Source organism: Mya arenaria, chromosome 7, assembly GCF_026914265.1.
Source record: "Mya arenaria isolate MELC-2E11 chromosome 7, ASM2691426v1".
In the NCBI taxonomy this organism is placed as follows: Eukaryota; Metazoa; Mollusca; class Bivalvia; order Myida; family Myidae; genus Mya; species Mya arenaria.
In genome coordinates, this window is record NC_069128.1 from 49,214,547 (window position 1) to 49,230,631 (window position 16,085).

The 16,085-nt window shown below is 33.2% G+C and overlaps 1 protein-coding gene across 1 annotated transcript; it reads left to right on the plus strand.

Moving 5' to 3' along the window:
• Nucleotides 1-1,448: 1,448 nt before the first annotated feature.
• LOC128241216 (syntaxin-17-like) lies at nt 1,449-13,107 on the plus strand. The gene is made up of 5 exons (XM_052958169.1): nt 1,449-1,613; nt 8,348-8,458; nt 8,892-8,994; nt 9,453-9,607; nt 13,021-13,107. The coding sequence occupies exons 1-5, from the start codon at nt 1,458-1,460 to the stop codon at nt 13,105-13,107; spliced, it is 612 nt and encodes a 203-aa protein (XP_052814129.1). The 5' UTR covers nt 1,449-1,457.
• Nucleotides 13,108-16,085: the final 2,978 nt, after the last annotated feature.

Consider the following 16,085-nt stretch of genomic DNA (forward strand, 5'->3'; position numbering starts at 1 on the left):
TTACTAGATGATCAGGTATATCCAACCATATGCCGCGTTGTAGACTTTTTATATGAAAAACGAAAATAATCCTGAGCTTCCGCTTCCTTGTTCACAGAAATGAGGGGTGGAATGCATGGATCATTCCACTTTATGCTGAATAAACACTATCAGCTCTTTATACCTAATCAAGGCTGGTATTATATGCTGGTCTTAATTGGATCTAAGTAACACGTAGCTTATCGGATTACTGGATATTCAAAACCGACCAGTAGAGTAAATGATGTCAATGGTGTATGACCATAAGATTAAATAAAGTTGAATATTGAATACCACCCCAAAGGTCAACATAATAACGAACAGTTGTTTGTGTTTGTTTCTCGTAATTAAGTTTGTATCAAATACAAAATATGCCATGTATACAGGGTATCGCTTGTAAGTAAGCGACTCAAGCGTACTCATATTTAGTTGCCCTTGTTGACATTGAGTTATATACTTGTTTTAATCAACACACCTGAAATAGCAACTTGTAGCTAGTTATTTGAACAGGATTTCTTAAATTAAAACATACAATCATACAATTTTTACATCGTGCTTCTAGCGCTTTGGGCGAAATAGAGCTTATTCTGTCACGAGTTTCAATATTTATTTACATAACGCCAAATGTTTTTCATATATCATTTTTATCATTGAAATAAGCATTTTGTTCCCATTAAACGCGAAACTAATTTTATAATGTCACACCCTATAAACATGAACGAGTCCATTTAAAACTTCTTAAGTATTAGTTTAAGTCCAAGCTTTATTGGTGCCTAGTTTTATTTTGTCCTTTTGCTGTCTGATAAGCCATGCATAAAAGGCATCAAAATGTGGTACGCGTGCTTTTTGACTTAAAAATAGGCTTTTCAAAATGAAATCAATGTTTTTTCTCTGCCTTCATTTAAAATGGGGCTGACTGAAATAAGGTCATATTCACAGCTACTGAAAGAGCCAAACAACGTTATACCTGCATCTGAGATGGTATCTTTTGTCTGGTTTACGGCACCCGGAGGAGATAAATGTTAGTGAGATGACATTTTATTCATGTGTACAAGTGCTAATTAACAAAGATTCATACGTACAAATTTATTATAAATCGCAGCATGGATAATTACCTTTAAAAGGATCGGTTCTTAGAAAGTAAAAAATCTTATTAAGGTGATATGTCATGAATTTGATAATGACCGCATGTGTCTAGGAACCCCAAACTCGTATAGCTACATGCTGAGATGACGTCTTGAAAATACCGGTTCTTAGAAAAAAGACGAAACGTACTAAAATGGTATTTCATTCATTTATAAACGTGTGGATGACCACATCACAAACCTTATGGCCGCATCTTAATGCTAATTTTAGGACACGTGTCAAGAGAAAAACAAATCGTAGCCATGCACTAATTTGTCAATTTGTTTATAACAACAGGTGTACATTGACCCAAGATGGCGACTTTTGAGGAGATTGGTTCTCATGAAGAAGACAATATGGAGTACAGAAAGTTCCCCCTACGACGCATGGAACCGGCAATTCAGAAATTTCTCGCGGTCGTACAGATTGACCTTGGTAGAATTGACAGTCACAAACTAAATATAGAAAGGGTAGGAAAACTCTCGTGACTGTAAATCACACTTCTATGGCACATTTAATTCGCCATTTTCTTTCCGAGCTTTTTTGGAAGAGAAAAATGTTCAGCATTTTAATTTTATGATGTAAGGTAATTTTTTGATGAAAATATTGTTCTCAGTTTATTTTAACTTCTATGATGTTTGAAGAAAATCAGTCACGGTGTTGGTATAGCCGTTGGTTTCATAACTAATCATTGAAGTACTTAAAAGTTTACCTATTAGTTTATTATTATTTGTTTTATTACTAAGTCTCTCAAGAAAATGCATCATTTGATAAGATTTACTTTTACGTTTTTACTTTATTCGGGATTGTTGGTATAAGAGTGAGGTTGTGAATACAAACTGGTTTAAATCCCAAGTAAATTTACATAAAACTGACCGTTCCGCGGCGGTACCTAACAATCCTTGATAAACACACATAGTTTTTAATATAATAGTATATCTATGTACATATACTTTGTTGTTTGTGGAGTTTTGTGCTGTTGTTCAATGTTTCTGGTTTGTGATTGGTTGCTTTTGTGTTCTTTGTCTTTTACGTTCACCCTGTGCCTTTAAACGGGGATTATGTTTAAACTCTTTTCTTTTTGGAATCACTAAGAGGTGATCCTTTTATTCATAAAAAACATAAACAATCATAAACATGACAATTATGAACAAGAAAATCGTGATATACAACTATTTCATCTTAAAACATGTGTGTTTTTTAACAAAATATTCTTAGTTGCTTTTAAATTTCATTATAAACCTATTGAGCAACGGACAATGAATTCCTTTATTCTTATATAATGTTTGGATAATCAAAAGGTCGGCATTTAATAATGCACATAAGTTCACAAATTTCTGCCTTCTTTCAGATACAAAGTATGATTTGTAAATACAGTAACCTATCTGAGATAGAATAGTATTGATAATATTATATTCTTTGTATTCAATTTTATATCCAATTATAAGTATTTCGAGGCTTTTCATCTGTTTATGTATATTACAATGTTTAAAGGTGGCATTTATCTTTGACCAAAAATGAGAAAGATACGGGCAATTAATAAGAAAGTGGTCATAGTCTTCGACTTGGTTGCAGTGATTACAAAGAGGACTTGCTGAGATATTCCAGCGGAATAGGTTTAGATTTGTAGCCATGATGTTATGTAGGAGTTTGAACTTGAACTGTTTAACTTTGTTTTCTGGAATTATCCAATGTAAAATAAAATACCATGATCGCCAGTTGATTGGTTTGTTGAAAGTTTCTTGCCAGTATTTATGTATGAAGGGTTTTTCAAATACAGCGTTACAAAAAATATGATAAATGTCTTTATTGGTGAGATCGTCTAACTGCTTTTGACCGAATTTAAGATTTAAACATGTTTTAACCTGTGTGTTTACGGATTGAGTCGATTTAATTACATTTTTCCAGTCGTTTGGGATAGCTTTTATTATTGTGTTTACCTCTGAAATCCAGTTACATTTCACCTTTAAGGTTTGCACAATTCTTCTCACGTCTATCTCACCAGATAATGAAATTATATCGTTTAGAAACATAAATCCAGAGTAAATCCAGTGTTTGAATAGTAGACATTTATTATTGAATTTAATATATTTATTTCCCCATAAAACTTGAGTTCGAATTGAATAAAAGTCATTCCTAATATTGTTCGACCTTGAAATTGATTTAAATTCTAACCACGTGTTGACCAAGTCTCGGTAGAAAACAGAGAGTTTCAAGTTCTGTCCAGATAGGGATTTAAGAGAGTCTAAATTCATATTGAAGACAATATAATTTGGTCCGAATTGATCAAGAAAATATGATGCGATTATTTTCCAATTTGCATTTGATTTTGATTTTAAGAAATTAACCCATTTAAGTTTCATACTTTTAGAGTAGTATTTAAAGTCAGGAACTTCCAGACCACCTTCGATTTTATTTCCTATTAAGGTTGTACGCTTAATTTTATCCCTTTGTCATTCCAAATGAAATTAAATATTAAAGAGTTAACCGTTTTAATTATATGATTGGGAGTTAAAATATTTTGCGCTAAATATGTAAGTTTGGGCAGCATCAATGATTTTATAACAGTTATTTTGCCAAAAAAGGTTAAGTTTCGTTTCTTCCAATTGATTATTAGCTTTTGACATTGTTCAATTTTTTGCGCCCAGTTTAAATTAATGCATTCAGTTTTGTTGTTTCCAAAATAAATACCTAACGATTTTATATATTTTGACGTGAAATTGATATTGTAAATTTTATCAATGTCATTGTATTTTGAAGTACCTATCCATAGACCTTGTGTTTTTAGTATGTTGAGCTTCAGCCCGGAAAAATTGCCGAATGTATGAATAATCTCCAGGGCTACTGGGATTTCAGTTTCATTTTTAAAAAATAGGGTTGTGTCGTCTGCAAGTTGTGTGATTTTTAAATGAGTGTTTTTTACATTCAGACCTTTAATCGCTTCACATGTTCTTATTTTGAGTGCAAGGACTTCTACAATTGTTATGAATAAAAGAGCGGACAGGGGACATCCTTGACGAACTCCTCGCATTATGCTAAAACTATCCGATATCCAACCATTATTAGAAATTCTAGAGGAAATATTTGTGTATAGTGTTTTTACCCATTGCAAAAAAGAATGTTTGAAACCAAACTTGGCAAGAATGTCGAACATAAAAGGCCATTCAATGGTATCAAACGCCTTTTTAAAATCTAAAAACAAAATGGCTCCTTGCATTTGATATAAATCAGCGAAATCGATGATATCTTCTATTTGTCTTATATTAAAGTTAATGTTTCTACCTTTTATGTACCCCTGTTGGTCATTATTAATTATTGTCGGTAAAACAGATTGCAAACGTTTTGCAAGTATCTTTGCGGCAATTTTATAGTCTAAATTAAGTAAGGAGATCGGTCTCCAATTTTCTAGATTATCGGGATCTCCCTTTTTATACAGTAAAGAAAAAACACCTTGTTTTTGAGTATAAGAAAGTCCACCTTTCTCGTATCCTTCATTTAGAGAGTCAATTACAAGATTGCCAATTAAATACCAAAATCGTTTATAGAACTCAGCTGTAAGACCATCTAACCCGGGGCTTTTATTTATTTGCAATTCTAGAAGTGCGTCTTTGCCTTCATCATATGTAAACCGACCTTCACAGGTATTTGCCGTTTTATCATCTATTGTATTTTCTAAATCAATGTTGTTAACATAATTTAAATAGTTCGTGTTAATCTCTAAGTGTGACGTATAAAGATCTTTAAAGAATGTCTTTTCTGCTTTTAGAATTTCTTGTATATCGGTAATTCTTGTATTACCAATTTTTAGCGAATTTATAACTTTTCTAGTTTGCCTCGACTTTTCTAATCCTAGGAAATATTTGGTATTTTTTTCACCTTTTTCAATGAAATCGACCTTGGAGCGAATTTGTGCTCCAATGGTTTTAATTTGATATATATCATTTATCTCTGTTTCAATGTTTTGAATAGGTATCAATAGACTTTTGTCTTGATTTTCATCAAAGGTTTTTTGAAGATGTTTGAGGGGTTTTTCTAGTTGATTCAACCGATTATTACGTTCTCTCCCTATTTTTCTTGAAAAATCTATAGTAGTATTTCTTATTTCAATCTTACATAGTTCCCATTTTGTTTGACTTGTTATATTTGATTGAATGATTTTTCTTAAAACATTTTCAATATGTGATATATATTTTGCATTTTCAAGAAGAGAATTGTTAAATTTCCAGTAACCTGGTCCTCGTTTAGACGGCGCTTTAAGTTTAAGAGAAATGGCCATGTGGTCTGTAAATTGAATTATTGCTGGCCTTATATCTGTCGAATACACCTGTGGTACTAAGTTTTTTTCTATCAACCAAAAATCTATTCTACTTTTATCCGTTTGATTTTTTCGTCTCCACGTAAATTGTGTTTTTTGTTCATTATAGAGCTTCCAAATATCACATAAGTCATTTCTTGAAATAAATGTTTTTAAATTTTTAAATTTTTTGAGCTTGATCTTCTATCATTTTTGTTAAGAATGTCGTTATGGTCACCACCAATTAATTTTATGCCTTGGCCTCTTTCGGATATTATATTTAGGATACGATTATAAAATGCGTTACGTATTTTTTTATCGTTAGGAGCATATATATTAAGTAAAGTATATATATTTTCATTTATTTCAATGTTGAGGAGAATAAATCGGCCATCCTCATCAGAAAAATTATCTATACTACTATGTGTAAGTTTCTTATTGACAAGAATTGAACAACCCCTGCTTAGATTATTTCCAAAGCTATGCCACATATTCCAACTACTTAACTCGTTGTCAATGGAATTAATTATATTCTCAGTAAAATGAGTCTCTTGGATAAATGCTACGTCGGCTCGTTGATTATTGAGCCATTGCATAAATCTAAGACGTTTATTTCTATCTCCTAGTCCTTGGACATTTAAAGAGACAATATGTATAATATTTAATTTACTTTGTGTCATTGTATTGTTCTAGTTCTTATTTGAGATACCGTTTGACACCTATCAGATGGGGGAAAAGTGTATATACAATGCAAGCTCGTACTATTAAATCTGCTTACTCGAAATCGAAAAGCAAGTTAGACATATATGTGTACATAAAAACGGTTTGCGTTGCATATAGAACATTTCTAGTACAATTACGGTTAGACTTTTAGTTAAAAAAGTACATGTTGTTATGTATAGAAAATGTAACAGTACCAAAAATATTTATATAAACATTGAAGCCATACTTCACACTGGACTAAATAAAATATGTTATGCATGATTAACTTTCTGATAAAGGACAAACATATTTTGAAACAGACTATAGCAGTCCCCGCGGCGAATCATGACCGTAATGTTCACGGATAATAACAGTATGATCATGTTGATTAATAATTTAAAAAGCATACGATATTTCCAATGCAATATAGTTTAAACACTAACAGTGCAATATTTTCTAATAATACAATCTTTTAAAATGTGCATTGTAATATTTTCCTACTTTGTTATATCACATAAAATGATGCAATATGTTTAAACTATTTTACCGTTTAAATTGTGCAATATACAACCATCATTTACTTCTTTGGAAAAGCAATAAAACCGTGCAATATTTCTTAATCTCACATGATAATGCAATATGTTTAGACACTGTGCAATATTTTCTAAACTGTACTTATTCTTATATTATATATGTCTTTTAAATATGAATTTATTTATACTAGTATGTTTTATGATTAGTATCAGCATCAACTATGGTTCTGATATAACCATCACTAATAAGAGTCAGGTTTAGCGTTTCTGCTTCGATTATTTCTTCGCTGTTAATCGTTCATGCAAGACTTCAACAGGTGTGGGAGGTGACCTGTCCTGTGACGTAGTCTTGTCTAATTTTGCTGGGGTCACCGCGTTCTCCTGTTGAATAAACCGCTCCATTGACGGTTGTCGGCTATCTACACTCGAGATCCTCGTGCGGTTTTGTTTGGTAGTAGATACTAGTAGTCTGGCAGCCGGTGAACGTCCACGTGGTGTTTCACTTTCTACACTCACGACTTTTGTCGGGCTAGTACGAGGTGTTTCGTCGTCACTTGAATCGCTCTCCGGCTCTTCTGTATCTGAGGCTGACTTTTCCTCGCTTGGACAATTCGATTGTTTATGGCCTGATGTGTTGCAGTAATTGCACACCCAATCATTGGGACAATCTTTGAAACGATGTCCTTGTTGTAGACATTTTGAGCACTTCTCATCCCGGGTGCCTGTCAACTTGTTTTGGCCGAAATGCAGGACACGGCCCTTAAATTGGCCAAAAGCTATTGTAGAGGGTAGAGGCTCATTGAGGGAAGAGGTTTTACAAATCAGAATTCTATCGCCTGTTTCACACTGCGTTAATTTGCCATTTATGCGTAATTTTTCACGAAAAGCATGAATAATTTCAGCGTTCATGGACACAAGTTTCCTTGTAATATAACCGTCGTCAACTGACAGAGGGATATTTTTGACCCGTACACGAGTAGTGTTCTCACCGTCAAGGCGGTTAGGATTGGTGTTCATGACTTGAATGTTTCTGCCCCTTAATGGAACCCCTTGGGCCATCAACGCCACTTTATCGTCCATATTATCAAGATAGATTCTCCAAAACCCATTAACTCTCTGTAACCCAGTTATATGCGTCGGGTCTACTATTTTAGCAATTGCAGAATATAGTTCTACGTGTTTTAGCCATTCATCTGGAGCTGGTTTACGTTGCCCAAAGAGATCCTTCTCCCTCATAAACACGAGAGGGACGCCATTTTGATTGTTATTGGCTATTTCTGTTTGTATTTCTGACATTCTTACTTCTTTAACAAGAATGTTATGTTTAAACTCTCCTCGACTAGTGAGCTCGCTTCTGTTGTTTTTCATATAAATATTGTTGTCGATGCTATTGGCAGCAGAAAAATAATACTACAAAAACTTTAACCTTCACAATAACTTAATAACCTTTCAAGATATTCAAATGAAATAAGGTACAAATGTTGTCAGAGACAATAGCACTGATTAAAGCCCATTACTTAAATAATTGTCGAGTGATGCCTCTTTCTAGACTGAAAAATAAAAAGGTGAGCATTAGTTTCTTCAGTTAGCATATTTAATAGCCATATATCTCTGCAATAAAAAAACGTTTATTTTTTCTACCATTATTTTACAGCCATGTATATATCATTGACAGTACAATCGGCTACATGACTGGAGCAGTCTACACGTGGAGCAGATCAATGCTACAAGGACACTTCATCAATTACAGTCCAACCTTCGCGAGATTGAGATATGCAGGACCCAGGTGACGGATTTTGACTTATCTTAACTATTACTTTTTTCTCCTTTTGGGATGAATTTTCAGTAGTTTCTTGGACTTGAAAGATGCATTAGCCTTATTGTCTTTATACAGAGTTTACGTTGACCGTTGAGCTTAAACACAGTGTATCTGAGAAAACATAAAGGAAGATCACAACTTCCAGACCCGATATATTTGGCAGTGATATCGAAAATCAAAATAATAATTTGCGCCTTAATTGAATACAAATCTGGTTTTGACAATCGCTTAAAACAAATTTAACATTTGAAAGGAATAGTGTCTTCATTTTTAAAATACAAATTATTTAATCTTTTTATTTTTTAAACCGTAAAAGAATTATTATTTACTGCATGGTTACAAACAACAATATCGTTACAAGGTCATTTACTGCATGGTTACACTACACCATTACATTTAGGTTGAGGAAGGAGACCTCGAGGGTTTTGATGGGAAGATTGAACCCGTGAAGACAACTGCTCTACAGTCATTGGCAGAGTTCCTTCCCTTGTGTAACAAATCAGGTAGGTCAAGCTGAGCAGTTTGTATCTGAATTGATGTTTATTGATCTTGATATTTAGGTTGTTTTGTGAAAAAAACAGTCTGGAAGTCATTACACTCCAAGTGTAGTTGACAGTGGCATCACCTGTGAGCCGCCGAATTTGAATGTTAAACCTTACTGAATAGTACATTACAAAATGGTATTAATAGTCAGTTTGTATGAAGTCTCTACGGATTAAGATTACTAACACTGTGCAAACGGCCATCGTCGAAGTTGCCTTAATTACCATGGATATCTTCACAACATTAACTGTCAACTCTCACTTAAAAATGAGATATAGACGTTCCTATACACAAATATGCAAACAATCCCCAACATAAAATGAACAAAAAAAAAATCGAGGGAGTAGACTAGAAATAGTTCATGGTATTTGTCTCTTCTGTTTAAATACATATACCTGCAATTTATTGACCCCTGAAGGTCAAGGTGAGATTGAGGAGGGTTTGATACATACACAGAGGAATGAGCGGTCTGCAGACATTGAAGTGGAGCAGTCCTCTGACGCTTTAGATGAGGTTAGTTTGGAGCGGCCTGAAGACATTGAAGTGGCGCAGTCCTCGGACGCTTTAGATGAGGTTAGTTTTAACGGATTCAATAATATTATATTATAAGGAGTTATACCAACACATACTCGTAGCAGTAAACATTTGAGCCAGTATTTGAAACGCCCCTTGATAGGCAAGGCCAGAAAATATTGGGGAAATATTTATATAGAATCTTAGGATAGATACCAAAATTTTAAATTATTTGATGATATTGTCAATTATTTTTTTCACGAAATCATTCATTTGAAATGACTTAGGAGTCAATTAAAACATTGTTGGTGTAAAAATATGCTAAATAATGACCGAATAAGGATGTTAATGCTTTAAAGATCGTGATATAGCTGAATGCCATGATCTATTAGTTTGCTCACGGTATTAAAATTAAGTTATCAGTGTACAAATGAAGTTTCCAATGTACAGTTAGTCCCAAGTGCTTCTCTGAGCCTTCCAAAATAAGAGCATTGAAATAGTATTGATTTTGTTGTTAGGCCTAAAACAAAAATATGTCTGTTTCGGGTAACCCGACCCTACCTATAAAAATGCGCCGACCCTAACACTTTTTTTCCGTTTCTGAGCAAAAAAAAATTCGTTAGCGAATAGAGAGTTACGAAGGGCGGATAAATGCAGATTTTAATCAGAATTATTGTTTATATGATAAAACAAAGTCAGGCAATGATAGTTATGTAGGAAAGACTGCCATGTGCAAGAAAACACTCGACAGATTTTTAAAAAAAAAAAATCCCTACCAACCCTACCTAGAAATTTTGGGAAGGTTACCCTAAACAAACTATTATTTTTTTTTGGCCTTATCTATAGAAAATGGTATTTAGCGAACTAAAGTACAATGTACAATCAATGAATCAAATGTACAGTTAAGATATCGAGTGTACAATCAATGTATTCAGTGCACAATAAATGTTTCCAGTGTACAGTTAAGGTATCCAGTGTACAGTTAAGGTATCCGAGGTACAATTAAGGTATCCAATGTACAATTAAGGTATCCAGTGTACAATTAAGGCATCTAATATACAGTTAAGGTGACCAATGTACAGGTAAGGTATCTTATATACAGTTAAGGTGTCCAATGTACAGTTAAGGTATCCAGTGTACAATTACGGTATTTAGTTTACAATCAAGGTATCTAGTGTACAATTAAGGTATCCAGTGTACAGTTAAGATATCCAATGTACAATTAAGGGATCCGGTGTACAATTAAGGTATCCAATGTATATTTAAGGTAGCCTGTGAACAATTAAGGTATCCAGTGTATAGTTAAGATATCCAGTGTACAATTAAGGTATCCAGTGTACAGTTAACATAACCAGTGTACAATTAAGGTATCCAGTGAATAATTCAGGTATCCAGTGTACAATTAAGGTATCCAGTGTACAGTTAAGGTATCAAGTGTACAATTAAGATATCCAGTGTACAGTTAAGGTATCAAGTGTACAATTACGGTATCCAGTGTACAGTTAAGGTATCCGAGGTACAATTAAGGTATCCAGTGTACAATTAAGGTATCCAATGTACAGTTAAGGTATATTATGTACAGTTAAGGTATATTATGTACAATTAAGGTATCCAGTGTACAATTAAGGTATCCAGTTTACAATTAAGGTATCCAGTGTACAATTAAGGTATCCAATGTACAGTTAAGGTATATTATGTACAGTTAAGGTATATTATGTACAATTAAGGTATCCAGTGTACAATTAAGGTATCCAGTTTACAATCAAGGTATCTAGTGTACAATTAAGGTATCCAGTGTACAGTTAAGATATCCAATGTACAATTAAGGTATCCAATGTACAATTAAGGTATCCAGTGTACAGTTAAGGTATCCAGTGTACAATTAAGGTATCCAATGTACAATTAAGGTATCAAGTGTACATTTAAGGTATCCAGTGAACAATTAAGGTATCCAGTGTACAGTTAAGATATCTTTTGTACAATTAAGGTATCCAGTATACAGTTAACATATCCAGTGTACAATTAAGGTATCCAGTGTACAGTTAAGGTATCCAGTGTACAATTAAGGTATCTAATATACAGTTGAGGTGTCCAATGTACAGTTAAGGTATCTAATATACAGTTAAGGTGTCCAATGTACAGTTAAGGTATCCAGTGTACAATTAAGGTATCCAGTGTACAATTAAGGTATCCAGTGTACAGTTCAGGTGTCCAGTGTACAATTAAGATATCCAGTGTACAGTTAAGATGTCTAGTGTACAGTTAAGGTATCTAGTGAACAGTTAAGGTATCGAGTTTACAATCAATATTTCAAGTGCACAATTAAGGTTTCCAGTGTACAGTCAAGATATCGAGTGTACAATCAAGGTATCCAATGTAAAATTAAGGTATCCAGTGTACAATTAAGGTATTCAGTATACATTTAAGGTATCCAGTGAACAATAATTGTGTCGAATGTACAATTAAAGTATCCAGTGTATATTAATGGGAACCGAGGTACAATTAATGTATCCATAGTATAATTAAGGTATGTCAGATACAATTAGGGTATATCGTGTACAATTAAGGTATATAATGTACAATTTAGGTATTCTTTGTACAATTAAGGTATTCAGTGAACAATTAAGTTATCAAAGATATAATTTAGGTATCCAATGAACAATTAGGGTGCCCAATATACAATTAAGGTATCCGAGGTACAATTAAGGTATCCAGTGTACAATTAAGGTATCCAGTGTACAATTAAGGTATCCAATATACAATTAAGGTGTCCAATATACAATTAAGGTATCCAATATACAATAAAGGTATCCAATGAATAATTAGGGTATCAAATGTACAATTAAGGTATCAAATGTACAATTAAGGTATCAAATGTAGAATTAAGGTATCAAATGTACAATTAAGGTATTAAATGTACAATTAAGGTATCCAGTGTACAATTAAGGTGTCCAATATACAATTAAGGTATCCAGTGTACAGTTCAGGTATCCAATATACAATTAAGGTATCGAGTGTACAGTTAAGGTATCCAGTGTACAATTAACTAATTCGATTTACAATAAGGTATCTAATATACAATTTAGGTATCCAATATACAATTAAGGTATCGAGTGTACAGTTAAGGTATCCAGTGTACAATTAACTAATTCGATTTACAAAAAGGTATCTAATATACAATTTAGGTATCCAATATACAATTAAGGTATCGAGTATACAAATAAGGTATCCAATGTACTTTTATTAATGTAAAAAAAAGATTTCCATTTGTTTGAGCCATTTGAGATAATGTTTTTGGTTGATGCCCGATCAGTGATATCATATGGTTTAAGTTGGATATCTTAATATGTGTAAGGGTTTTATTTGCTGATTACTACATATTTTGCATAAATGGCACAAAATGTTAGTGTAGTTTATTTTCAAGTTTTCTCATAAAGAAGTAGAGGTATTGGTATAATCATTTTACATCACAGGATAAGCGAAAAACCCTAGACAGAGTGGAAGACAACGTAGAGTCGGCGCAGAATGACGAACCGGAAGGTGTCAAACATCATTCTTAGTAATTTCATGTCTGTAACAAATCATCTGTATAAAACTATTCTGATAGAAAACGTACAATACTACCTAGGTTGGCATAGTTTGTGGGCTATTTTGTGACATAACAAGGTACCCTTTAGGGAGGAGTTGTTAAAACATAGAGGTTCAAGTTCAAGCCATTCTTACTTAAGCAACGATCAATATATCTAGTTTGCTCTCTCTCTCTCTCTCTCTCTCTCTCTCTCACGTGATAACGAATCAGGAGACAACGAAGCCGAAATTAAGTGACTAATTGCGTCGTTAACACTGATGAAAAATGTGGTGTTCAAAGACGATATTTGAGAAAATATCAACATTTGCTTAAGGAATCCAGCTTTTGTGATTTTAGTTGTAACACTGTGAATGAGTTGCCACACTTTTTTTTGTCTTACCAAAAAAGTGCATTATTACAAAAACATGTGCGAGTACATTAAACGCCTTTATCAATTTTAATTATCTTATACAAGCAATAAAAACTGCCACATTTGAATCATATTATTAATGGTTTATTCTTCATAACATTTATTTCTTTTTTATTTAGTTTATTTATAGATTGTTTTCTTCATTGCAACATTCCTACTCTTTATCGAGCCATATTGTATTTTAGGCTACCATGTTTCCACTAATAGGAGCGGCTGTTGGAATTGCATTAGGTAAGAACATCCTTTCGGAATTATTAAATGATTTACAAACCTTCTGCCCCTTATTTTTTGAAAATGAAATTAAAATAAAATATATCATGAAATGTTTCATTTTTCAATTAATCCGTCGACCTTGGAACGTTGAGTCTAATGAGAAAAAAATTGTCACTGAAATTTCGCCGCGGCGATTATTTCCCTTTGTCGTGAGGAATTTTGACCACAAAAGAAAAACGCCCAAAACAAGAACATATATCAAGATATCGTGTGTTTAGGATAAACAAACTGTGTTTATAAAATCTCTGACAATATGCCAAGACATTCACCAGACAATACACAACACAGCATTAAGGCATGTTAAGTCTATAGAATTCAACAGATGTTTGCTTAAAAATCTGTAATTTATTTTATTTCTAATCAGTACACAAATATGTTTCTGGCGTGAATCAAAAATGTTTAAGTATATATAAAATAAGTGAATAGAATGAAAACATGCATACATATGATATAAAGCTATGTTAAACAATAGAGTTAAAAATAAAAAAAATAAAAGAAAAAAGGCCATTCAAGAATATTTTGTTCTTAATTGGTCCCGAACTCAACATTTTGAGAAAAAAATATAAGAAACCATTTACTAAAAAAAGGTGGCCTAAGAAAGGAAACTAAGGAACTAAGGCCTCAATTGATAAATATACTATACCAATTCACAAAAACACCCGCTATTGTTAATACTATGCGGGCTTAGATCCAGACGGATACAAATCAATATAGAAATAAAGGACATAACAACAAACTTGCACTAAGCCCTCACATAGTATACTACACATCCATATTATAAAGAATGCAATGTCCAAAGGGAATGTTATTGAATGCTATCCAGTTACAATAAAAGTAATTCCTCACTCACAATTTGCATTCTTACTGTTAGGGAGGTGAGTGGTTTGTGGTTTAGGTGTTTGCCTATCACTCAAGGTGTCGTGGGTTCCAGCCAAACTATGCATAGTTTGTTCAAGTCCCGCCAAGAAGTCATAGGTTTGGGCCCCACCAAAAGGTCATGGGTCTGAGCCCTATGAAGAAGTCATAGGTTCTAGTCCCACTTAGAAATACTTGGACTGAGCCCTATCAAGAAGTCACGGGTTATAGTCCAAAGAGAAACATACACCTTTTAACAGAAGTCCAATGCAAGTACTAGTTTCTACCCAAGAAATAGAAAATCATCGTAGCTGACAGCTGTCTTTCCAGTTGTGCTAATATTAATTATTATAAACCGCTTGAATTTTGCAAGGGCTTATTTTACCACGATACCTTGGACAAATACTTCTTTACAGGTTTGTTTTGATGAATAAATTATTAATTGTGTCCCCAAAATGTTTATCTCAATAAAAGGGCAGAAGTTTGGAAAATGGCACGAAAATAGGATCTCAGGATATTAAAATTATCTACAGTATGAGAACTTAAATTATGTATTGTGACTACACAGGGGGACCAATCGGCCTGGCAGCGGGGCTCAGGATAGGGGGACTTGTTGGGGCTGTAAGCGGAACAGCAGGTTAGTATGACAACGGTTTCCTTTTTTAACTACTACAGAAAAAATGTATAAATTTGGGACACGTAATTATTTCGATTTTCAATTTTCTTAAATATGCAAGTATGTACAAACAAAATAATATATATACATAATATATTCAACTGTTTGAGTTGGAAAGTAATGGCATGTTTTGCTCCTTTCAAATGCTCCCCAAAATTGTTATCAAACACCTTAATGAGTTGCTTGACTTTTGTTTAATATAAATGAAAAAGGCACCATTTGTCCCGCATGGCAATATGCAGGAAAGCTCGGAATATACAATTTTCAAAGAATCTGTTTGGCTTTGTCAAACATTCAACCTATATTGCTAATAATTTGAGACAAATATAGTTTATAACAGTCCCGCAAAGGAGTGAACACCCTGACCGTCCGTCCCCAAGTCCTTACGTTCGTCCATTTTTTTTGTAGTTGTTTCGTTATTGATAAGCTGTCAAGATTTTAAATTCATACTTTCTAAACTTCCTCACATTAACCATACGTTCTTTTGTATCAAGTTAGGTAACTGATACCTACACATTGTCAGTTTTATGGTTCTTTGTATACTTTTAATAATGACAACTTTTTATGGTTTTGTTAATACCTTAAAAACCGTTAAAGATATTAAATTATTTTCTAGCTTACAGTAATGCACAAATTTGCTTCTTTAAAGTACATCTATTTTACAATTGACATATAGTTTTGGGGTTATATTCTTAATAACATGCTTTCAAATTGCACCCCTTTCACATATGTTATC